The 23,752-nt window shown below is 39.8% G+C and overlaps 2 protein-coding genes across 3 annotated transcripts; both read left to right on the forward strand.

Annotated features, from left to right (window-relative positions):
• Positions 1-6,629: 6,629 nt before the first annotated feature.
• LOC137073787 (N-lysine methyltransferase KMT5A-like) lies at positions 6,630-10,629 on the forward strand. The gene is made up of 7 exons (XM_067442495.1): positions 6,630-7,094; positions 7,815-7,923; positions 8,149-8,311; positions 8,429-8,621; positions 9,708-9,815; positions 10,454-10,561; positions 10,621-10,629. The coding sequence occupies exons 2-7, from the start codon at positions 7,821-7,823 to the stop codon at positions 10,627-10,629; spliced, it is 684 nt and encodes a 227-aa protein (XP_067298596.1). The 5' UTR covers positions 6,630-7,094; positions 7,815-7,820.
• A 455-nt stretch (positions 10,630-11,084) lies between these two features.
• On the forward strand, positions 11,085-19,588 carry LOC137073993 (uncharacterized). 2 transcript variants are annotated; one of them, XM_067442710.1, is made up of 6 exons: positions 11,085-11,190; positions 12,277-12,339; positions 14,129-16,112; positions 16,222-16,290; positions 17,091-17,219; positions 18,422-19,588. In XM_067442710.1, the coding sequence occupies exons 1-6, from the start codon at positions 11,152-11,154 to the stop codon at positions 18,643-18,645; spliced, it is 2,508 nt and encodes an 835-aa protein (XP_067298811.1). In that variant the 5' UTR covers positions 11,085-11,151; the 3' UTR covers positions 18,646-19,588. The 2 variants fall into 2 exon arrangements, with proteins under 2 accessions (XP_067298811.1, XP_067298810.1); XM_067442709.1 differs by lacking the exon at positions 11,085-11,190 and adding an exon at positions 11,895-11,938.
• Positions 19,589-23,752: the final 4,164 nt, after the last annotated feature.

Consider the following 23,752-nt stretch of genomic DNA (forward strand, 5'->3'; position numbering starts at 1 on the left):
GCGCCTGGCGTCGCAGGGAGATGCAGACTATAGAACCTAATGAAAGTGTGTGGGGTAGCCAAGCTGGCTGCCACAGAGATCTACTGAAGCGGGACCCCCATTTGAGGGGCCCGAGAAGAGCATATGCCCCAAGTGGAATGCGCCCTCAAGGCCAAAGGTGAAGGCAAGCCGTGCCTGATAGGCCAAGGCAATAGCCTGGACGATCCAGTTACTGACCGTCTGCTTGGTCGCGGACAGACCCCTCTTAGGAGACCCAAAACACACTAACAGTTGGTCCGATCTTCTCCACTGCGAAGACTTCCGCAGATACATTTGCAGTGCGCTGACCGGGTAGAGCAGATAAAGTCTCCCCTCTTTATCCGACACATGAGGTGGAGGATGAAATGCCTGCAAGACCGTAGGCCCTGGCACATTAGATGGCAGCTTAGGCACATAGCCCGGCCTAGGATGCAAGATGGCCTTAACCTCGCCAGGGGCAAACTCAAGGCAAGTTGCCGTTATAGCCAAGGCCTGGAGGTCCCCCACCCTCTTAAGCGAGGTGATCGCAAGGAGCATACCTTAAACGACAGAACTCAATCTGTGGCCGACTCGAGTGGTTCAAAGGGGGCCTCAGCCAGCCCTTCAAGCACCACCGCCAGATCCCATGATGGAACTCTGGGGCGAGTCGCAGGCCTCATCCTCCAGGTACCATGGAGGAAACGTACGACCAAAGGGTGCCTCCCCAGAGGCCCATCACTTACAGGAGTGTGGAAAGCCGTAATGGCAGCCCCGTACACCTTAAGTGTGGACGGGGTAAGCCCCACAGTGAAGCGATCTTGGAGGAACTCCAGCACTGAAACCACTGGGCAGTTAACTAGGTCCACCTCACGCTCCCTGCACCAAGTGGAAAATATATTCCACTTTAAGCCATGCAACCTTCTTGTGGAAGGAGCCCTGGAACTGAGTATGGTCTCCACTACACCTGGCGACAGGCCAGCCTCTAAGTACTGAGCCCCCTCAGGGGCCAGACCTAAAGCTTCCATATCTCTGGCTGGGGGTGAAATATTGTGCCCCCTGCCTGAGACAGCAGGTCCCTCCTCAAAGGGATCTGCCATGGAGGACCTGTCAGCAGTGCTATGATGTCTGAGAAGCATACTCAGGCCGGCCAGTACAGGGCTACTAGGAGTAGACTGATCCCGTCCTGCCGGACCCTCTCCAGAACTCCCGGGACCAGAGCTATCGGGAGAAATCCATAGAGACGCAGCCTCTGCCACGTCTGTACCATGGCATCCAACCCCAGCGGGGCTGGAAGCATGAGGGAAAACCACAGTGGGCAGTGGGATAACTCTCGAGATGCGGATCCACTTCCACTGGGCCGAACCTCTCGCATATATACCTTACCACCTCTAGGTGAAGTCTCCATTCCCCGGGCCTCACCCCCTGCCTCGACAGGATTTCTGCTCCCTGATTCTGGTCCCCGATAATGTACATCGCTTTGATAGAGTATAGTTTCCCCTGGGACCATAGGAGGATCTGATGCACCACAGAGGGCGAGACCTCAGATCCCCCTGATGGTTCAGGTACGCGACCACTGACATGATGTCAGACCACACCAGAACGTGTTAACCCCGGAGATCTGTTAGGAAGCTTCTCAGAGACCTGAACACAGCCAACATATCCAGGCAATTTATATGCCATGAAAGATGACGGTCCAACCACAGACCCTGGGCAAAGCGGCCGTCCATGACCGCACCCCAACCAGTGAGAGAGACTTCTGTCGAAACGGATTTTCGGCGACATGACGCTCCCAACCCTGGCCCTTGGAACAGAAACCAAGGTTTCTTCCATATTGATAGGGAACGAAGGCATCTGCGCGTAACCCTGATCATACGGAATGGATCCCCTTTTGGGGAAAACCCCTTGGCTTTCAGCCACCACTGCAGGGTTCTCATGTACAGCAGGCCAAAAGTTATTACATTGGACGCAGCTGCCATAAGCTCCAGCAGTCTTTGAAACTGCTTTACAGTGATGTTGCTGCCTAGCTTTATGCTGGAGACCATCGGCCATGTAGACTCGATGCGCACGGGAGACATATATGCCCGCATCGTCGTCGAATCCCATACCACTCCCAGGAATTTGGTCCTCTGGGAGGGTGTCAACACCCTCTTATTTGTGTTGATTCTCAACCCCAAGCTCTGAATATGGCCAAGGACAACATCTCGATGCCTGAACTGCCATCTTTTGAGACTGAGCAAAAATGAGCCAGTCGTTGATATAGTTCAGTACACGGATGCCCTGGAGTCTCAGTGGAGCCAGAACTGCATCCATGAACTTGAACTTGCAAAAAGGAGAGAGCTAGGCTGAATGGAAGAACCCGATATTGGAATGCTTCACCCCCAAAAGCGAACCTCAGGAACTTCCTGTGAGAAGGACTGATGGAAATGTGGAAGTATGCGTCTTTCAGATCTATCGTAACAAACCAGTCCTCGGACCAAATTTGATTCTCGATAATAGGTATTGTTAGCATCTTGAACCTGAACTTCCTCAGAGACCGGTTCAAATACCTCAGATCTAAAATCGGACGCAAACGTCCGTCCTTTTTTGGAACTATAAAGTACCGGCTGTAGAACCCGACTCCCTTTCTGGTGGAAGAACCCGTTCTATGTACTCCTTTACCTGCAGGGAGTGTACAAGCTGCAAGAGGAGCATCAAGGAGGAAAACCTTATCTTTCTCCTTGATGCCCAACAGATTCAGCCATAAATGCTTCTCCGAAGCCACCATAGCTGACAAGGAGCGGCCCACAGCGCGTGCCGTCTCCTTGGTGACCCGGAAAGACAAATCTGTTGCTCTGCGGAGCTCAGCCACATCCTCAAGTGTGGGTCCCTCATCTTCATCCAAGTCTTTTAATAGGTCGGCCTGGTATGCCTGCAATAATGCCATGTTATGCAGACATGCATCAGCTCGACCTGCCGCCATATATGCCCGGCCCACCAGCACCGATGTATCTCTACACGGCTTGGTGGGCAGCACCTTGGTAATTAGGGAGGATGCCTCATCGGGAGAAAGGTAACTGGCCAAAGCCTCCTCCCATAGCCATTCTCTCCCGCCCCCTTGATGTTACTATAATCCAACACCCGAACCGCGGGGAAGGCGAGCCTGGGCGGCCTCGTCAAACAAGGCCAGGCGGGAGCGCAGCATTCTGATAGGAGTGTTTCACAGTGCTCACAAAGAGTGCGTTTCATTTAAAAGATTTAAATCAAACACATTCTCTCTGTCTCATACACACACACACACACACACACACACACACACACACACACACACATAGCGCTTATGCTGTTGTGATGCGGCGTCCCTTTATACTTCGGGGTATGCCGTCATTTACTACGTCACGACGTAGCACTAATCAGGATTGGTCTTAGTTTCATTCATGCTTCAGATGCCTCATGCTGTGGGCATTCCCCAAAGAGTTGTTTTACCATGCAGTGGGAGTTTTTAAAGGGAACTGTTTTTAAAGTGGAAAGATATATTGATGACTCTGGGAGTTGGATACGAGAGGAATCGTTGTTTTTTAAACCAATGTTACAGACAAGACTTTTATCTTCTGTAAGCATGAGTGGATGATTCCAAATACATGGCATTGTGAAGATGGGGCAACTTTTGAGTAATGACCGATGTGAATCCGTGGAAACTTTGAAAGAAGCAACATGGTCAAAGTCCTCCCGCTTGACGGAAAAGCTGTTAGAAGAAATTGTTAATACATTACCAAGCAGCTATAGAATGAATATTGGACAATATTTTCCATAAGATACAGGAAAAGAGCTGGATTTTCCAAAAATAAGAGTTGCTGGTGTCATTGGTGAAAGACAAGAAGGCGAATCAGAAGGTTCAATTTTATCTTTTGAAACCACAGCTGGGCCTGTTTGAAACTACACCGAAGAAAGCAATATATATTACCTCAGTCAAAGTTTTGCATCAAGTTTCACTCAGAGGACAAAAGATCTCAAAGTGGCCAGTTTTGTGGAAGACCACATTTCTTGTGAGAGACCGATGGAGAACTTTGTATAAACCTCCAGTAGAGAAAAGAACAGCGGATTTACAATGGAGAATAATTCATGGGGCAATAGGTACGGACAAACATGTGGCACACCTCAACCCAGCAGTAGGTGTGAGATGTAGATTTTGTGAAGAAGAAAATTTATTTTTAACATTTATTTTTAAAATGGAAACGATTAGTAGGTCTTTTTGATGTTCTTAGCAGATTTTCTTAGCAGATAATTCTCTGAACAAGTTTTTATGGGGGGTGGGAAATATAATTATTCAAAGAGGAGGAGGATGTGCTTGTTAAACTAGTTAATATGAACTGCAAAATTGTCAATATGGAAAACCAGGAAGAATCAAGGGATACAACTTAAAGTATTAATGTTGAAGTGATGTTCATGAAATTGGTAACTGGTAGACTAAAAATAGAATCTGCATACTATAGTCTTGTTTATGATGAGATGATTTTTAATGACCTGTGGTCTGTCAATGATGTTTTGTGTTTTGTTCAGGATGGACATTTGGCATTGTAATTTCTCTCTCTCTCTCTCTCTCTCTCTCTCTCTCTCTCTCTCTCTCTCTCTCTCTCTCTCTCTCTCTCTCTCTCTCTCTCTCTCTCTCTCTCTCTCTTTAGATTAGAACCTTTATTTACAATGTTAAAATAATTGTTTTGTAGGTCCATTGAGACTTTTTTGTATTGATCCTTTCATTTTGGGTTTTAAGTACTTTCAGAAAAAAAAAATCATCTGTCAACTGTTGAATTTTATTTTAGGGCAAGCCAAAATGACTATTTAGGGTGAATTTAGGTTGAATGGGACACTTTATATCAATGGCAAAAAGTGTCCTAATAAACATGAATTCACTATATCAGATGGACAAACACAAAGTGGAGCAAAGGTCTAGTGATGATGTTAACTTGTGTTTTTTTTTTTTTTTTTTACTTTGATAAAATCTAGAATTTTTATTTAAATAACATTTCTTTCAACTCTAAAACTCTAAAGGATTCTAAATCTCTTTAATTTATTTGAGGGTGTGATTGAGACTTTTTGTAATGGAGATGACTTGGGAAAAGTAACACAATCAACCTGAATTCTCCCTCGGAGAGGTTCCCGGAGGAGTCTCAGGTTCCTACTGTAACCCTAGTTCTACCAGAAATATATGGAAGCCAGATGAATTGCAAAAATTAACAAATGTATTGATAATCCAGCAAGTATGATAATTAGAGTTCTTTGGCATAGGCCCAGTCCTTAGCTTCCATTTCGAGGGTTACAGACTCTGCATACCCTGCCTGAAGATGAAGGCAGGGGCACAGCCGACCCCCAGGAGGTATAAATGGGGACCATCCTGGTGGTGGTGGGGAGGATGAAGGTAACTGTCGGGGACAGCATCTGCGAACTCAGAACGTGTAAGTGACCATCATTATACTCTGTGGATTAGAACATGATTGGTTAGGTCTAAAAGTGACGCATGACATAATATTGAATTTTCCTGGCAGAGCTTACGGTAAAGCTTTCATTTCCCTGAGAAGGGAACAAGACGCTGTGTCAATGAAGCTTTGGGAACACACCTGTGTGATTGCGTCTGAAGCATGTGTCAACTAGTCAAATGGCGAGAGTGAACATAAAGGGCGGGTGAAGTCACAACCAGGAAAGGATAATGCACTCCTGGAAACAACCTGCATTAGCTTCAAATTTACCCAAAGCATTTTGATCCCAGGGATGCAAGAAGTATGGCAGGGCCTTCTCGGGGAACTAGGGTTACAGTGTAACCTGCAGACATTCCCTTTCAATGGGAACTTGCGCTGCGTCAGTGATACTTTAGGAACGAGAATGCCTAAACGCCATGCTTACAAATGCCTGTCCATGTAAAAACTGTTCAGCTAAGACGAAAACAGGACATAGAATCTTGCGAATGTGAGTGGCCAAAGAATCCAAAGGAGATGGCTGGCCTGAGGAATCATAGGCAAGAGAAATTGTCTCCACTATCCACTTGCTGACTGTCTGTTTGAATTCTGGATAACCTTTCTTAGGCGACCCAAAACAAACAGCTGATCTGTCAGTCTGTTGTGATTGGTCTACTGCATACAGCATGTATTACATAAACAAATGACAATTACCCTAACTGAACTCCACGTCCATTCAGGAGGCTTTGCGTTCCTAAAGCTCGGCGATAGTTTGTACCTGATTCTCAGTTTTAGCTACATTATGAGGTTTCAACTGTAGTTCCTCAACATCAGTATTTACAAGTGTGTGTGTGTGTGGTGTGTGTGTGTGTGTGTGGTGTGTGTGCTTGTTTTTGTGACATATCAGGACAAAAATGTGTATAATAACATGTGTATGACACAGGTATTACAGAAAATGGTGACATATCAGGACATTACCCCATGTCCCCACTTTTCAAAATGCTTATAAATTACACAGGAGGAGTTTTTTTGAAAAAGTAAAAATGCAGAATGTTTCCTGTGATGGGTAGGTTTAGGGGAAGGGGCAGTGTAAGGGGATAGACAATACGGTTTGTACAGTATAAAACCCATTACGCCTATGGAATGTCCCCACAATTCACAAAAACAAACGTGTGTGTGTGTGTGTGTGTGTGTGTGTGTGTGTGTGTGTTCTGGTAATCATCACGTTGTGGGGACATGAATCTGTTTACACAGTCACGTCATGGGGACCTCTTGCGTTGTGGGGACCAAAAATCAGGTCCCCATAAGGGAAACCCATTAAAATGATTAGAGAAGCTGTTCTGAAGGTGGTGGGCGGAGTTTTAGCTTTGGCCCAAAACACACGCTTTTGAGGTAGTGTGAGTGTGTGTAGGGAGTGCTCAGTTGCGCCCCCAAACCTTTCTGGGTGGTAATGCACTCACGTCTTCACACACACATTTTCCAATTATGGTTGGGCTCCGCCCACTTCCTAGTCCTCGTTAGGAACGAGTTCTTCAGCAACGAAATACATATTAAATTGACACTTGACTTCACAAACTCCATTAAACAACAACAAGAAGAAGAATACTCCACACTAAGAGGATTACTTGCAGGAAATGCCAAGGTACGAAGAGGAAAAAGGTGAAATACAAGGTAAGCACATATCATATGTATTAAGTTAGGGTAATTAGTTTAGCTAGCTAGTAAGTGCTAATTAACTGTTGAGGCTAAGTGAGGCCTGACGATTTTAGCGATCACATAATCATTCAATTTAATGTAAAAGGCTTAATTTTAACTGAAAAGTGTCGTCAAATGTTTAGCCTTACTGCTATTGGAACGATTTGGTTAATATTAAATTAGTTTCTGTCTAGTTCACGTTATATTAGTGCAAGAGGGGTGGATTATTTTATGCTTTATATTAAAGAAAAGTTATATTTTTGTCAGGGCACATGTTGAAATCATATTTTTGTCAGGGCACATGTTGAAATCATATTTTAGTCAGGGCACATGTTGAAATATAATTTTGTGTGGGGGATGGGAGGGGGGTTTGCACTCGATGTCAGGCTCGTGTTTATAGTGTTTGACTGTAATTATGAAGAATTAAAGATCGGCTACCTTACAATATATATAGTCATGTTTTGATTTGTGAGAGATTATAGTCTAAGTGAACATTTTGAGTTGATGCCCTTAAGGTTATTGTTGTGCCAGACATTAATTGTCCTTGTTCGATTGTCATGCATTGGTACATTGTGATAACATTACAGTTCAGTGTTACATTAAAATAACATTCGTATCTGCTTATTAAACATATTAGTTTAATTGTTTTAATGTCTCCCCATTTTCACACTAATTCTTCACACATCTTTTTCCAAGTTTGAAATGCCACCACGAATCAGCCCCCTTAAGGATGCCATGCATCATGTGGTTTCGAAGACTGACAAGACATTCAAATTAGATGTGAAGTATATAAATGCAGAGAAAGGTAAGGTGGTGTATGTTGTGATTTATCAGACAATAATTACTATCATATGCATGTCCTAACCTTTATCTTATGAGCATCTGGGTGCATTACTTGGGTACCTGTTGCAGCTTATTTTAAATCAGCTAACTTTTGATGTATTTTGTGTAATTGGCATCCTTTATCTGCAAAATTTTCTTTTTTGTGAATTTTTTTTTTTCCTCTCTTTTTCTTTTCTGTTTTATGCAGGACGTGGTCTATTTGCAAAGGGTGTCTTTTGCAAAGGTGATTTTGTTGTTGAGTACAGGGGAGATATGATAAATGATGCAGAACTGCAGAGGAGAAGAAAGCGTTACCACGCATCCTGTGCTGCATTTATGTTTGATTTCAAGTGGCGAGGGAAAACATGGTGGTAAGATGCACAAAAACTATATACCTTATGCTATACTATAGTGTAAAAAAAGTAATTGTTGGTGGTATATTGTAATACTTGTATCTCTCATTTTCTTATGTTTCATATATTTTTAAGTATTGATGCCTCAAGAGAAGATGGATCTTTTGGGCGGATAGTTAATGATGACCACAAACATCCAAAATGTAAGATGAAGAAAATTGATGTAAATGGAAAGCCCCACCTTTGTCTGTTTGCCCTTCATGACATTAAAGAAGGAGAAGAAATCACCTATGATTATGGAGGAGAAGACTACCCATGGAGAACACAAGTATGTTACAATGCACTGTGTACATAAAAGCTCATTGTTGCAACGTGTCAAGCAAGTTGGTTGTTGATTAGATTATATATATATATATATATATATATATATATATATATATATATATATATATGATAGCTATTAGAAATAAATTAATCTAATTTACCCGTATTACTATTTTAATACAAATTGTAATAGGTATACACTAGGGGTGTAACGATTCGTTTTAACTTCGATTCGTATCACGATTTGAGGTTTTCGATACGATTCAAGGACGATATTGGTTAATTTAGAACGATACGATCCAAAACGATTCAGTGACTTAAAATTTACCCTTTATATTAATATCATTATATTAATATCAAAAATAAAGTGCAACCAACATCTCTTCAGGTTGAATGAGCAGTGGCTGAACCTGCTACTACTGCAAACAGCAAGAGACTCCTTTAGAACATCTCCGTCTTTACAAAAGGGCCAAAGTGTTTCCAACATAGACCATAAAAAAATACGTTTCCACAAACTGGACCGCAATAGTGGCCTGATAGTTTCTCGCTCGTTGGCTTCTGCTCTGTCATCCGCTGTCATGACAAATCCTGTCCGCGCTGTGTTTTGTTTTCTTTGCGCTGCTGCTGCCGCTTGCGGCTGACGTCACGTACAGGCTGACTGAGTAATGTTTAACGCCTTTATCATTATAAGTGCTAAGAAAAAACATCCATACTTTCAGTCAGTTTTTGAGATGAAACCGGTCCCCATAAGGAACTTTCACAGTGTGTGTGTGTGTGTGAGGTCCTCATAAAGCCTGTTTTATTCCAGATGTGTGTGTGTGTGTTTGAGTTCAAACTTGTGTGTTAAAGTGGATGAAACCGGTCCCCATAAGGAACTTTCACAGTGTGTGTGTGTGAGGTCCTCATAAAGCCTGTTTTATTCCAGATGTGTGTGTGAGCGTGCAGACAGAGGTTGACTGGACAGTAGTAGATGTTTAAAGTTGAAGTTGCTCGCTCTATCTATCTCTGAAGTCATGTGGTGTCGTCTTCAGATTGCTCTCTTGTGTTTCCATGTTCTAATATCTCTTCATATGACTGTTGTCTCTTACAGATGAGCGGCATTGCTGTTAATACCAGCGCATCAGGTGACACTGATCCTTCTGTCCCGTTAGAGACTCAAATGGAGGATGAATCGGCTCAAATCAGCTCTCCTCAACAGGTACGTTCATGTTCATCACTGAAGATTTAACTCTACTGTCTCTCATTGCTCTGTTTTAGTGTTTTTAAAGCATATTTTGATGCCTATCTGGTGTAAATCACCACACAGAACAGTTTAATCACATATCTCCAGTAGCTCAGTGCTAGAGGAGAATCTTGGGCCAGTTTTGTCCTTCACTGGGATTTTTTTTCTGGGTTAATAGTTGCTTTAAAATGGACACTCACGACGTCCCCACAACACACTTTCAGTCAGTTTTTGAGTTCAAACTTGTGTGTTGAAGTGGATGAAACCGGTCCCCATAAGGAACTTTCACAGTGTGTGTGTGTGAGGTCCTCATAAAGCCTGTTTTATTCCAGATGTGTGTGTGTGTGTTTGAGTTCAAACTTGTGTGTTGAAGTGGATGAAACCGGTCCCCATAAGGAACTTTCACAGTGTGTGTGTGTGAGGTCCTCATAAAGCCTGTTTTATTCCAGATGTGTGTGTGAGCGTGCAGACAGAGGTTGACTGGACAGTAGTAGATGTTTAAAGTTGAAGTTGCTCGCTCTATCTATCTCTGAAGTCATGTGGTGTCGTCTTCAGATTGCTCTCTTGTGTTTCCATGTTCTAATATCTCTTCATATGACTGTTGTCTCTTACAGATGAGCGGCATTGCTGTTAATACCAGCGCATCAGGTGACACTGATCCTTCTGTCCCATTAGAGACTCAAATGGAGGATGAATCGGCTCAAATCAGCTCTCCTCAACAGGTACGTTCATGTTCATCACTGAAGATTTAACTCTACTGTCTCTCATTGCTCTGTTTTAGTGTTTTTAAAGCATATTTTGATGCCTATCTGGTGTAAATCACCACACAGAACAGTTTAATCACATATCTCCAGTAGCTCAGTGCTAGAGGAGAATCTTGGGCCAGTTTTGTCCTTCACTGGGATTTTTTTTCTGGGTTAATAGTTGCTTTAAAATGGACACTCACGACGTCCCCACAACACACTTTCAGTCAGTTTTTGAGTTCAAACTTGTGTGTTGAAGTGGATGAAACCGGTCCCCATAAGGAACTTTCACAGTGTGTGTGTGTGAGGTCCTCATAAAGCCTGTTTTATTCCAGATGTGTGTGTGAGCGTGCAGACAGAGGTTGACTGGACAGTAGTAGATGTTTAAAGTTGAAGTTGCTCGCTCTATCTATCTCTGAAGTCATGTGGTGTCGTCTTCAGATTGCTCTCTTGTGTTTCCATGTTCTAATATCTCTTCATATGACTGTTGTCTCTTACAGATGAGCGGCATTGCTGTTAATACCAGCGCATCAGGTGACACTGATCCTTCTGTCCCGTTAGAGACTCAAATGGAGGATGAATCGGCTCAAATCAGCTCTCCTCAACAGGTACGTTCATGTTCATCACTGAAGATTTAACTCTACTGTCTCTCATTGCTCTGTTTTAGTGTTTTTAAAGCATATTTTGATGCCTATCTGGTGTAAATCACCACACAGAACAGTTTAATCACATATCTCCAGTAGCTCAGTGCTAGAGGAGAATCTTGGGCCAGTTTTGTCCTTCACTGGGATTTTTTTTCTGGGTTAATAGTTGCTTTAAAATGGACACTCACGACGTCCCCACAACACACTTTCAGTCAGTTTTTGAGTTCAAACTTGTGTGTTGAAGTGGATGAAACCGGTCCCCATAAGGAACTTTCACAGTGTGTGTGTGTGAGGTCCTCATAAAGCCTGTTTTATTCCAGATGTGTGTGTGTGTGTGTTTGAGTTCAAACTTGTGTGTTAAAGTGGATGAAACCGGTCCCCATAAGGAACTTTCACAGTGTGTGTGTGTGAGGTCCTCATAAAGCCTGTTTTATTCCAGATGTGTGTGTGAGCGTGCAGACAGAGGTTGACTGGACAGTAGTAGATGTTTAAAGTTGAAGTTGCTCGCTCTATCTATCTCTGAAGTCATGTGGTGTCGTCTTCAGATTGCTCTCTTGTGTTTCCATGTTCTAATATCTCTTCATATGACTGTTGTCTCTTACAGATGAGCGGCATTGCTGTTAATACCAGCGCATCAGGTGACACTGATCCTTCTGTCCCATTAGAGACTCAAATGGAGGATGAATCGGCTCAAATCAGCTCTCCTCAACAGGTACGTTCATGTTCATCACTGAAGTGTTGCATATTTTATCGGTGCAAATATGGCAAGTATGTGTATTTTTTACATTGTCAACTGCTTTTTGTCACTTAATTAGAAGTGCCCCAATTTTAAAATTGTCTTCTGTTAGTTATATAGCGATGGAGCAGACATTTGAATTTTTAAAAAAATGCAGTATTGAAACAAAAAAACCTCTGTAAAATTGGCTTTTTTTGCAACGCTATAATTGTCCCATTAGGTGTTCAAAAGTACTATACACACTTGCAGTCTTATTTTTGAACTTGAATTATTATAATATAGTATTTGATGTTGATTGTACTTTTTGTTTACAGATTGTGACACCGCTCCCAAATGAGATTTTTGTACCCAGACTGAGAAGGACTAAAAGTGTCATGGTAGGTTTGAGTGATTGTCCCTAGAATATCCTGAAATTATTATTATTATTATTTTAAGATCATGCACGTGCATTGCGTCTGCGCTTCTCAGTTCACTCGTTTTTGAAAAGGTTTGGAGTTTTTCCATCTTTTGCACCTAGCTTATAAATTGCTAATAAGTGAAAGTTAAATGTTCACTGAGCGTTTTCAATGCGATCAAGTGTTTAGATGTCAATCTGATTGAAATTTTATTTGGATCTAGCTCAATTGGAGCAATTAAGGTATTTACATAAAGGCTTTTCAGTCTTATCGAGCCATCAATCAAATTACTAATGGTAGCGATGCACTGATATGAAAATTTTGGCTGATACGATATTTCTTTATATTTTAAAAGCCGACAGCTGATATATGGGCCGATAAATCTCAATATATATTTTTGATAAACTTTGAGAGCCTGATTACAAAAACAAGCCTTGAAAAGCCATGTCCCAAACACAACATAAATCAAACGTATACAGTACAGTATCCTATGACCCAGTGTAAGATTGCTTACTTTTTCAAATTCATTTGCACACCTATGGCCAACGTACTTTATTTGAAAAAAATGGAAACAAATTACAGTAACATTTAATTTATCATTGGTTAACCAACAATGAATGACCAGTACTTCTACAGGATTTAATCATCTTAGTTCATGTATCTAATCATTTTCAGATCCAAATTTGTGGGTTAACATTAGGTAATGTGCATCGATCAGATTAGAAAAAGAATCCAATCTGATTGAAAATTTATTTGGATTGAAAATTTATTTGGAAAGGGTTAGTTTACCCAAAAAAGAAAATTCTCTAATTAATTCCTCATGTTGTTGGACACCCGTAAGACTTCCGTTCATCTTCAGACAGAGATACGTCATTACAAAGCCAATCTCTCTACAGTGGCTCTACAATCATTTTATGAAGAGATGAGATTAGTTTGTGCGCAATTTTAAAAAAAAAACAACTTGTATAGTGATGGCCCATTTCAAAACACAGCTTCCTGAAGATTCAAGCATTGTATCGAATCATCAGTCGAATCATGAATCGACACACTGATTCATAATGCTTCCAAGCTTCGTGAAGCCGTGTTTTGAAATCGGCCATCACTATACAAGTCGTTATTTATTGTTTCTGCACAAAAAAAACTCTTCTTGTGTCTTCATAAATTGATTGTAGGGCCGCTGTAGTGAGATGGGCTTTGTAGCGACGTCTTTAGTGCCTTTATGGGTCTTAAGAGAGGAAATGACATTGGTGTCAATGAAGGCCTTTCTGAGCCATCGGATTTCAACACTAATATCTTCATTTGTGTCTGAAGATGAACGGAGGTCTTATGGGTGTCCAACCACATGAGGAATTAATCACACAGTTTACGTTTTTGGGTGAACTAAGCCTTTAAACACCCCATTCTTTTACAGTGATCTCATAATTTTTAGCTTATGTTAAAGTTGTGCTGCACATGTTGCAAATTTTTATTTTACTCCTGTATTTCGAAGTGATTCCAATCAATTTTGAAGCATCATGGTGATTTGGGGATTTTGCCTAGAGCTGCCATCAACATTTATTCTCATAATCAATTACTTGGTGAATTGTGTAACAATGTATTAAGAATATATTATTGTTAAAACATTGACAAAAAAATATTAGAAACGCATCGAAAATAGAATACCTGAACAGTTTACTGATAATCACAATAGTTGCTAATTTATGCATGTTAATTTACTGATCAATTAATTGTGGCTAGCCAATTCCAAAATTATTTATTTTTATTTTTTTAGCTAAAAGATACAGATCTTGAGGATTCTGGTGAGCTCTTTGATTCTACACCCGAGAGTTCAGATAATTACATTCCAGATACCACTTCCGACAGTGACAGTGATGTTAGCCTTACACTAAACCCAACAAAGCCTCAGCTCCTTTATGAGCTGGATGTTGATGAATCTGGCTCAGTGAGTTCCCCTGACTGTGACACAGCAACCACAGACAAAGTGAACAGCTGTATGTCTGAAGCATCTGGAACAGGAGAAGAACCCAGTTCAAGTCAGAACACAATAGACAGCATAGTTGTTTGTGAATACCAAAAAAGAGATGGCAGTAGAGTGTACAACAAGAGACATTACTGCTTGTATTGCTCTAAACCTTACGCTAAGATGGCGAGGCATCTAGAAAGTTCACATGTAAATAAATCAGATGTGGCACGAGCTCTAAGCTTTCCAAAGGGTTCAAAGGAGAGAAAACTCCAGCTGGATTATATTCGCAACAGAGGAAATTATGCCCACAATGCTGCTGTAATGGAATCGGGAAAGGGGGAACTGGTGCCATTTAAACGACCACCAAAAAAAGTGCAAGGAGATGATTTCATGCATTGTGCATACTGTCAAGGACTTTTTACAAGAAAGGTCCTGTGGCGACACATGCGTTCTTGTAGACTTAAACCTCAGTCAGTCCTCCCCAAACCAGGAAAAAATCGTGTTCAGTCTATGTGTACGTACACAGGGCCTGTGCCTTCAAACATGACCAAACAACTGTGGGGAGTAATTAGTGCCATGAATCCTGACCCAATCACAGATATAATAAAAAATGACACGGTAATTACTGAATTAGGGCAGCGCTTGTTAAATAAAGGTGGGCTTTCAGACAAAAACAAACAGCATGTGCGAGAGAAGATGCGAGAATTGGGAAGGTTGATTCACAATGCGAGGAGAGTCACCTCCTTAAAAACAATGCAAGATTGTGTAAATCCAAAGAAGTATATGGAGACTGTCAAAGCTGTCAAGTATACGTGTGGGTATGACGGTGAAACCGACAAATTCATGATTCCATCGCTTGCAAACAAGATTGGTAATTCCCTGGTCAAAGTAAGCAAGCTCTTAAAAGCTCAGGGCTTAATCTCAAATGACAAACAGCTTGTGAAGAATGCCAGTGAGTTTCTTGAAGTCCATGAGAACAAGTGGAACGAGATGATCTCTGCTACAGCATTGAGGAACATCAGTGAAGCAAAGTGGAATCTGCCCTCTGTCTTGCCCTTTACTGAAGATGTCACAAAAATGCATGCATATCTCGGTGAAGTGCAAGACAAGTGGTTCAAATCACTCTCCGAAAGTCCCTCTACTAAAGCCTGGATGGAGCTGGCAAAGGTATGTCTAGCCCAGATGATTCTCTTTAACCGGCGCAGGGAAGGAGAGGTGGCCAGCATGCCTTTGTCTGCATTTCTATCACGAGACACTTCTGATCCGCATGAAGATGTGGACTGGGCACTCTCTGAAGTAGAAAAAAAACTCTGCAGACACTTCACAAGGGTTATCACCAGAGGAAAGCGTGGTCGACCAGTTCCAATACTTCTTACTCCAAAAATGCTGTGTGCCTTAGAACTCCTTGTTAAGCAGAGAGAGGCTTGTGCGGTTTTAAAAGACAATGCCTATATGTTTGCGAGACCAGAAGCCATGACACATTTCCGAGGGTCAGACTGCCTCCGTGGCTTTGCAAAGGCGTGTGGTGCAAAGTGTCCCAAGTCACTGACATCTACCAGACTGCGAAAGCATGCTGCAACCCTTTCAACAGTGTTGAATATGACTGACACTGAGATGGACCAGTTGGCAAACTTTCTTGGGCACGACATAAGAATCCATCGTGAGTTTTATCGACTCCCTGAGAAGACCCTGCAACTTGCCAAGATCAGCAAAGTTCTAATGGCCCTTGAACAAGGAAGATTAGCTGAGTTCCACGGCAAGAACTTGGATGAAATTGGGATAGATCCTGATGGTTTGTTATTTTATTTGACTTTTTGATTTTCTGTTTACCATGTTTTCAAATACCATGTGTTTATGATCCATTATATGCCATTGTTAAGCTGCACTTACAACTTCCACAGAAAAAGTTCTTGACTGTGATGAGGAAGATGGGAGCATACAAGAGGAACATTGTTCATCTACCGTTGACGGTTTGTATTCCTGTTAAAATACATTTTGCACAAATTACAAAAAAAAAAATATATTTCATTTTGCATAGTTTGCATTCATACTTTTCAGTCATGTGACAGGCAAACAATGTGTTCCAACATTAAAGATGATGCTCCATTACAGAGCAAACACTTTTTTGATGAAACTGTTTATTGTGTATTGAATGCCTCCAAGCTATTCGTCAACATGTTTTTCACTAAACATTCATTCTGTAGTGATTTTTCTTGTTGTGCTACCATAATATTTCTATTTTATAAGCAAAACGTGTACATTTGTCATAAAATGCTAGCGGATCCACTCTCCTCGTGTTGGTTGGGTCATGGCACAGAACGGACCATGTCAGATGATTGTTGATATAACATTCATGCATTTTGTTAGATTTAAATTTATGCATTTGTCAGACGCTTTTATCCAAAGTGAATCACATTGCATCGGACCCATGACCTTGGTGTTGCTAGCTTCACGCTCTATTGTTTGAGCTACAGGAAAGTTATAGCTCAAACATTATTTCAATAATATTGAAATAAAATGGTTAAATACTATTTATTTGAGCTTATGTTTGATTAAATGTCCGCTAGAAAGATGTATTATTCCGCTAGTAGATGTAGTTCAATTATACTTGCAAAAATAAACACAATTGCACTTGTATAGCACTTTTGCATTTAAAATCATTAGTGTGACAAATAACACATCAGTTGTGTATTGTAAGCATTCTAGAGTACCTGTTTATATCTTTCTGAAAATGTTATTATATAAAATAATGTTGACTTGTTTTCCATAGAACCATCAGCAGAGGTGGCACTTCCTCCTCCTGAAAGGAATGATATGCCGCCACCACCCAAGAGGCGCAAACCACCATCAGATGAAGAGATGCCTTCAAGAGCCAGTGCTGCGAGGCCTTCTTCCAAAGGTGAACTCTTCACACATTTCTCTTTTGCATGTCTTCTGCTTTCTGTAGATGTACTGTCAGTTTTTAGTCAATGATAATTTTAGGCCAGGGTATTTTAGGTCAATCAAGCAGTGATTTTTACGTTCAATGTAATTCTATTTATAGGTAGTGCACATAATTGTACTTGCAATGTAGATGCTGACATAAATAGTAGGGATGTCCTCAACTATATATCTAGTCAACTAGTAGTCGTTCATTTAAGCCAGGTGTGGGGAACATTGATCCCGAAGGTCCACACTCTTGCAGTATTTAATAGAAAACACTCATCTCCCTTTAAGTTAATCTGAAGACCTTGAATGCGGCACCTGTAGCCCATTTCCTGCACACACCTGTGCACGGCGGCTCTGGATGTTTCTCCTCCAGACTCAGTCCACTGCTTCCGCAGGTCCCCCAAGGTCTGGAATCGGTCCTTCTCCACAATCTTCCTCAGGGTCCGCTCACCTCTTCTCGTTGTGCAGCGTTTTTTGCCACACTTTTTTCTTCCCACAGACTTCCCACTGAGGTGCCTTGATACAGCACTCTGGGAACAGCCTATTCGTTCAGAAATGTCTTTCTGTGTCTTCCCCTCTCGCTTGAGGGTGTCAGTGATGGCCTTCTGGACAGCAGTCAGGTCGGCAGTCTTACCCATGATTGCGGTTTTGAGTAATGAACCAGGCTGGGAGTTATTAAAAGCCTCAGGAATCTTTTGCAGGTGTTTAGAGTTCATTAGTTGATTCAGATGATTAGGTTAATAGCTCGTTTAGAGAACCTTTTCATGATATGCAAATTTTTTGAGATTTTTTTTCATGAACTGCTTGCCAAAATCATCAGTATTAAAACAAAAGACCTGAAATATTTCAGTTGGTGTGCAATGAATCTAAAATATATAATAGTTTAATTTTTATCATTACATTATGGAAAATAATGAACTTTATCACAATGTTAATTTTTTGAGAAGGACCTGTGTGTGTGATATATATTCAAATTTTATCATAGAATAAAAAATATTTGAAGGACTTTTACGCTGTACCCCTGCTCTTGTGCGGCACCTCGGGTGGGAAACTCTGGGTTAGACCACTATTAGGGGGCAGCCCTATTAAAAACTGATAGTAGGATTCAGAGCTTCGGATTGAAATTCCAGCACACTATTTTTATAATTTTGATTATTTTCTGTCCACTTTTAGGTAAAACTATCCAGAAGAAGACACCCTGGCAGCAGATTGAGGTGCAGGCTGTGGAAAGGCACATGAAGCGTTTCATCACATCACTCACTGTACCAGCAAAGAGTGACTGTGACAAATGTTTAAAAGCTGAACCAGAAGCGCTGAAGAACCGCGATTGGAAGACCGTAAAGTTTTACATTTATAATCGCATTACAGCTTCAAAAAAGAAATTGCAGTGCAGATAATAATGTGAAGAAACAACTCTTAAAGATGACAACATTTAAAGATGTTAAAAAATATAGCAACACTTGTTGGCTATAGAACATACTTTATTGTTAGATCTACTTGTGTCTTTTAATGCTGTCATCATAAAACATACTGCAAACAACATTTAAATAGTGTATGTTTTATAATGACTGTGATAAAGGCCACAAGCAGAAAAGCATTGGTCTAAACAAAGTTGTTCTAAAGTTGTAGTTTGTTTAAATTCACATGTCTGTGAAAGGAAGCATGTGTGAAAGTTAAAAGTTTTTTTTTTTTATATATAAGATTTTATTTTTGTATTCTTTTAATAACAGGACATGGTTGAGAGGTTTAGCTTCATCTGAGTTCTTTTGGAAAGTATGGACTCAATAAAAGTTGAACTCAACAATTAGTAGTAGATTTATTATAGTTATGAGTAGTAGATGACGCTGAGTGGTTGGCTGTGGTTGAATACTATGTAAAGAAAATTACAATTATAGAAAGAATAGTTTGAAGTGGAAAAGTTTAAATGTTTCACTTTTGGGTTGAAATATCCAGATAATAATTCACTACCCTCATATAACCCTTTGTATGGTAATGGAGCACTTTTTTCTCTGCAACATCAATCACACTGATATCCCAATCAAACAGACTCAATCGATCCAACCAAAAATTCAGCATGAGGAGATGATTACAAGCACAACCCTCAGGCCCGGTTTCACAGACAGAGTTTAGATTAAGCCAGGGTTAGAGCTTAGTTCATTAAAGACATTTAAGTTGCTTTTTTAAACATGCCTTAGCAAAAAACAGTACTGGTGTGCATCCTGAGACAAAACTGACACGGTCGCAAAGCATATCTTAATGTATGCCAGTTAAAACAGCTCAAACATACATTTTTGTCTGGGACTAGCTTAAGTCATGTTTGTGAAACCGGCCATAGGTTGATTTAGTCAAGAGTGAAGCTTTGCCCATCTAGCGCTATTTGCAGGCCTCACCACATCTCCACATTTAAGACCTTTTCTACATTTAAACATTTGTACTGCTACTGTTTATTTTAATTCTACTTTTTTTTTTTTTTAGATTAAACCCATTTTAAAGGGCAAATGCAATTTGAAGATTTACTTCAAATAAATGCCTATTCATTGTTTTAGTAATAAATTTATTCTTCTTGCTAGGTCCCCACAAATCAATTGGGAAGTTGTGTAAATTATGCAAATAGGTCCCCACAAATCAATTGGGAAGTTGTGTGAATTATGCAAATAGGTCCCCACAAATCAATTGGGAAGTGTGTGAATTATGCAAATAAAATGCAAATTAGGTCCTTGTAAGACATGTTAACTCGATTTTTCATAGGTCCCCGTAACACATGGTCAAGATATTACTTAGTCTTTTCAGATATCTGAAGGCGTGTATAAGTTAACACAGCTATGGTAAGTATCTCTAATTTTTTTCATACCTCTAGAGCCTTTAGAAACGGTGGTCCCCACAAGTAATGGTCATAAAGGTGGTCCCCATCCAACATGGAAACCAGTATGTGTGTGTGTGTGTGTGTGTGTGTGTGTGTGTGTGTGTGTGTGTGTGTGTGTGTGTGTGTGTGTGTGTGTGTGTGTGTGTGTGTGTGTGTGTGTGTGTGTGTGTGTGTGTGTGTGTGTGTGTGTGTGTGTGTGTTTTATTGTGTTGCACATCTGGGAACTGTATCAACAATAGTGCATATGTTAGCCCAGCTGATGTAAATATTAACAATTGCAAATCAAATATTCAAAAGCTCCATCCTTTATCTTTACTCAAAGTAGTAAGAATTACAGAAAATCTGCATTAATAGACACATTGTTAGGTAATAGTGCAGCCCACAGCTGATTTACAGTAGTATATCAGTAAGATGTGAGTTAGTAAGCCAGATACATACACAATATGAAACACAAACACAGCATCTTCTCGATATGATGCTATCCAGTATCCACTGCAGTATGCAAGGTGTTCCTGGTGTCTTCGCACACAAAAAGTGGACGGGGAATAAGCTAATGTTTCATTGTAATGCCACAATAAAAAGCTGTAGGACTCGTTTGAAAAACAATTCATGTATTTGACTCAAAGTTGACTCTTAGTTTTGAGAGACAATGACTTTATATACGCTGACCTTTCAGGTTTAAATCTTTGGAGGATGTTTTCATTCACTTATAACTACACACTACAAGGTATTTGTATCCTTAATATGAGCTCTTTAATATACAAATTAGCAAACCATTGCAGCTACGCTTTTAAAATGACATTTTTTCCGAATAAATATTTAGCTAGTTTAAATGTTTAAGCCAAATAACTAAGGCCATGGAAGGGATGGTTGGTTCAACCGCCACCCGCCCAAATTTAGTTAAAATATAATATTCTGTCATGTAATCGGCCCGTTTCGCGGCTGTTACCGCCAACCGCGCATCTCTATGAGGCGGTTCAGCCGTGGCATGCAAGCCTGCAGTTATCCAGCCAGCCTGCTTGAGTCCCTGAACACTTGCGGGTGCAAAGCATTTGGCTAGGAAGGGCAGATGGGCAGAGGGTTAAAAATGAAGTGCTCTGATTGGCCAAAAGCTTTACACACTGTGGCTCAGCGGCAGAATCACCCTAGTGGAAAAAAAAGTATACTTTATTGTATTTCAAATATATTCTCTTTTCCGATAGTATATTAGAAATATACTTACAAAAAATGTACCATTTCTAAATATATAAAAAATATATTAGCATCATATTTCACAATACAACTTTTAACACACTTTAAAATAATTGTATTTTAGTATATTTTCTAAAAATAAATTTTAGAAAAATATACTTTAAATGAAAGTTCAGTGTACTTTTGTAAAGTGTACTTATTTGAACATTACTTTAAAATATATTTTTTATATATTTTAAACTTATGCTCAAAATTGTCATTGTTAACAATGCACTAAAAGCATATTTTAAAAATACATAATTAATATCATTAAGCTGTATAAAAAGTTATAAATACTGTTTACGGTTATTTATTCATGCTTAACTGTTCAAGCTTAAGCATTAATAAATAAGTGATAATAAATTATTATTATATAAATAAATAAATTATTATATGGACTAAAAGCCCATTTTTAAATATATGCAGTGTATGCTATAAGCCCTACTTTAGTTGTGATTTAAGTGTAAATATGTTTAATAAGTGTACACTGGCAAAGAAGAATCCAACAGCACACTTAAAATACAACGCAAGAAAATATGAGTTAAATAGTTGTTTCTTATCGGAATTCAAATGTCTCTATCATTGATCTGTGACCAATCAGATTGTGTTGCTCACTGCCTGCAGCCAATCAGAGGCAGAGCTGCTGACGGTACGCGTCCTTATGACGCTCACTCGCGGGAGGTTTGCAGCCTTGCAGGTGAAGTACAATGTTGCGTTACATTAATTGTTTAATAAAACACTGTGAGCGGAAAGTACATTGCTCATTCTTCGGACCAGTTCAATTACGTCACATCGCTGCCTGACCTTGATGGTGACGATAAACTGTTTTGGAATAAAATGGCCAAACGTTACGTGATCCCGAAAAGCACCGGAAAAAGTCCTTCTGTTTGGAGGTAAGTAATAGGCCTATGTAATGTCACTACTAAACGTGAATAAAAAGTTGAATGAACATGCACCTGACCTTATCTCGTATATTCTGTTAACAGATTGCGTTCTTCACAAGTGTTTGCTGTCAACTGTCCCTGTGTAAGCGGTCATCAGACGCAAGTGTAATGAGCAGCTCACCAGAAAATTGAATATAATGTGTAATTTATATGTATTGAGATGGTCAGTGGAATTAGTTCAATGATATGTTTTCCAAAATCTTCCAGTGTTAATTTAATGAAAAACATAGTAAGTTAATTTTGTTTAGCTTTGCTGAAACCATGTGAAACCATTTATAAAAATCGTTGGGCTTGTTTAATGAAATGTCTCTTCATTAGTTATGTGTGTTAGATTTGATTAATTTATTGTAATGTCCTTGAAAACAAATGCATTCAACACTGGGAAAGTAAGTCAGTAAGTAATTCATTAAAATGTAAGGTAGCACATTAAAATACTATATTGTGTGACATTATGTAATTCAAAGTATATTGTACAATGTATAGCTAAGTAATAACACATTGTATTGTTATTGACTACAAAGTGTATATTTTTAGTCATTTGAATGAGTCAAGGTAAATAAAATATATATTATATTCATAGTATATTTTTTGTGTGTTCTGAATACGTATACTGGTAATTAATTTGTAATTTATTAAAACACAAATAAAGTATGCTATAACACAAAGTGTACTATAACACGAATAAAGTATACTTATAATACAAATAAAATATTCTTATAATACAAATAAAGCACATTTAATATCACTAAAGCATGTAATTAGTCATTATACTAGATGTATACTAAGTATACTTAAAGTTGTTCCAATTTAGCACACAAAAGTATACTAAATACACTTAGGGCGTTTTCACACCTGAAAGTCCGCACCAAGGTCCGAACCAAAGTTTGTGTTTGGACATTTGGTTCTATTTGGTTTGCTTTCACATTGCAGTTATGTTAGCGCACCAAAGAACTTTACATGACGCACTGGCGTCCTGTCGTCATCATCTATGTGGGCTGCATCTTAACATTGATTGGTTTGTTAGCGGACGTGCATCTGACGTCAGTGTGTTGTCAATTCAGCGGCTAACTTTGACAGGAATGAATGAACAGACGCATATCGTTGGCAATACTGTTAATATTATGGCATTACTATCTGCAGCACCAACTATACTCAAGGCAAATCCACCAAATGAACGTCCTCGTTGTGCAAACATTTTATCGGCGCCGACAGGAAAGGAGCAGCTCCTAGAAGATAGGCTTTTTAGCCAAACAATGTGTTTTATTTTATAGTTATGTTTAAATATTATAATGTTATTTTTAAATTTCATCTAGGCTATGTTGATTATGAAACGTGCACAGATATCCAATATATGTCAAAGACATCGAGTCAGAAATAATTTTGACCACTTCATTAAGATTTGTTTTGTAGAAAGCTTTGTATTTTGTATCTTAATTTTAATAAATGTTTCATCATTTGCCTGAATTT

The sequence above is a fragment of the Pseudorasbora parva genome, chromosome 4, assembly GCF_024679245.1.
Source record: "Pseudorasbora parva isolate DD20220531a chromosome 4, ASM2467924v1, whole genome shotgun sequence".
NCBI lineage: Eukaryota > Metazoa > Chordata > Actinopteri > Cypriniformes > Gobionidae > Pseudorasbora > Pseudorasbora parva.

Bases quoted from the DNA above. Each gene is read 5' to 3' on its own strand.
- LOC137073787 (XM_067442495.1), top strand. From the start codon at position 7,821: ATGCCACCACGAATCAGCCCCCTTAAGGATGCCATGCATCATGTGGTT. The intron at 7,924-8,148 runs GTAAGGTGGTGT...TGTTTTATGCAG, and splicing joins GTATATAAATGCAGAGAAAG to GACGTGGTCTATTTGCAAAG. The intron at 9,816-10,453 runs GTACGTTCATGT...TGTCTCTTACAG, and splicing joins AAATCAGCTCTCCTCAACAG to ATGAGCGGCATTGCTGTTAA.
- LOC137073993 (XM_067442710.1), top strand. From the start codon at position 11,152: ATGGAGGATGAATCGGCTCAAATCAGCTCTCCTCAACAG. The intron at 16,291-17,090 runs GTTTGTATTCCT...TGTTTTCCATAG, and splicing joins TTGTTCATCTACCGTTGACG to AACCATCAGCAGAGGTGGCA. The intron at 17,220-18,421 runs GTGAACTCTTCA...GTCCACTTTTAG, and splicing joins TGCGAGGCCTTCTTCCAAAG to GTAAAACTATCCAGAAGAAG.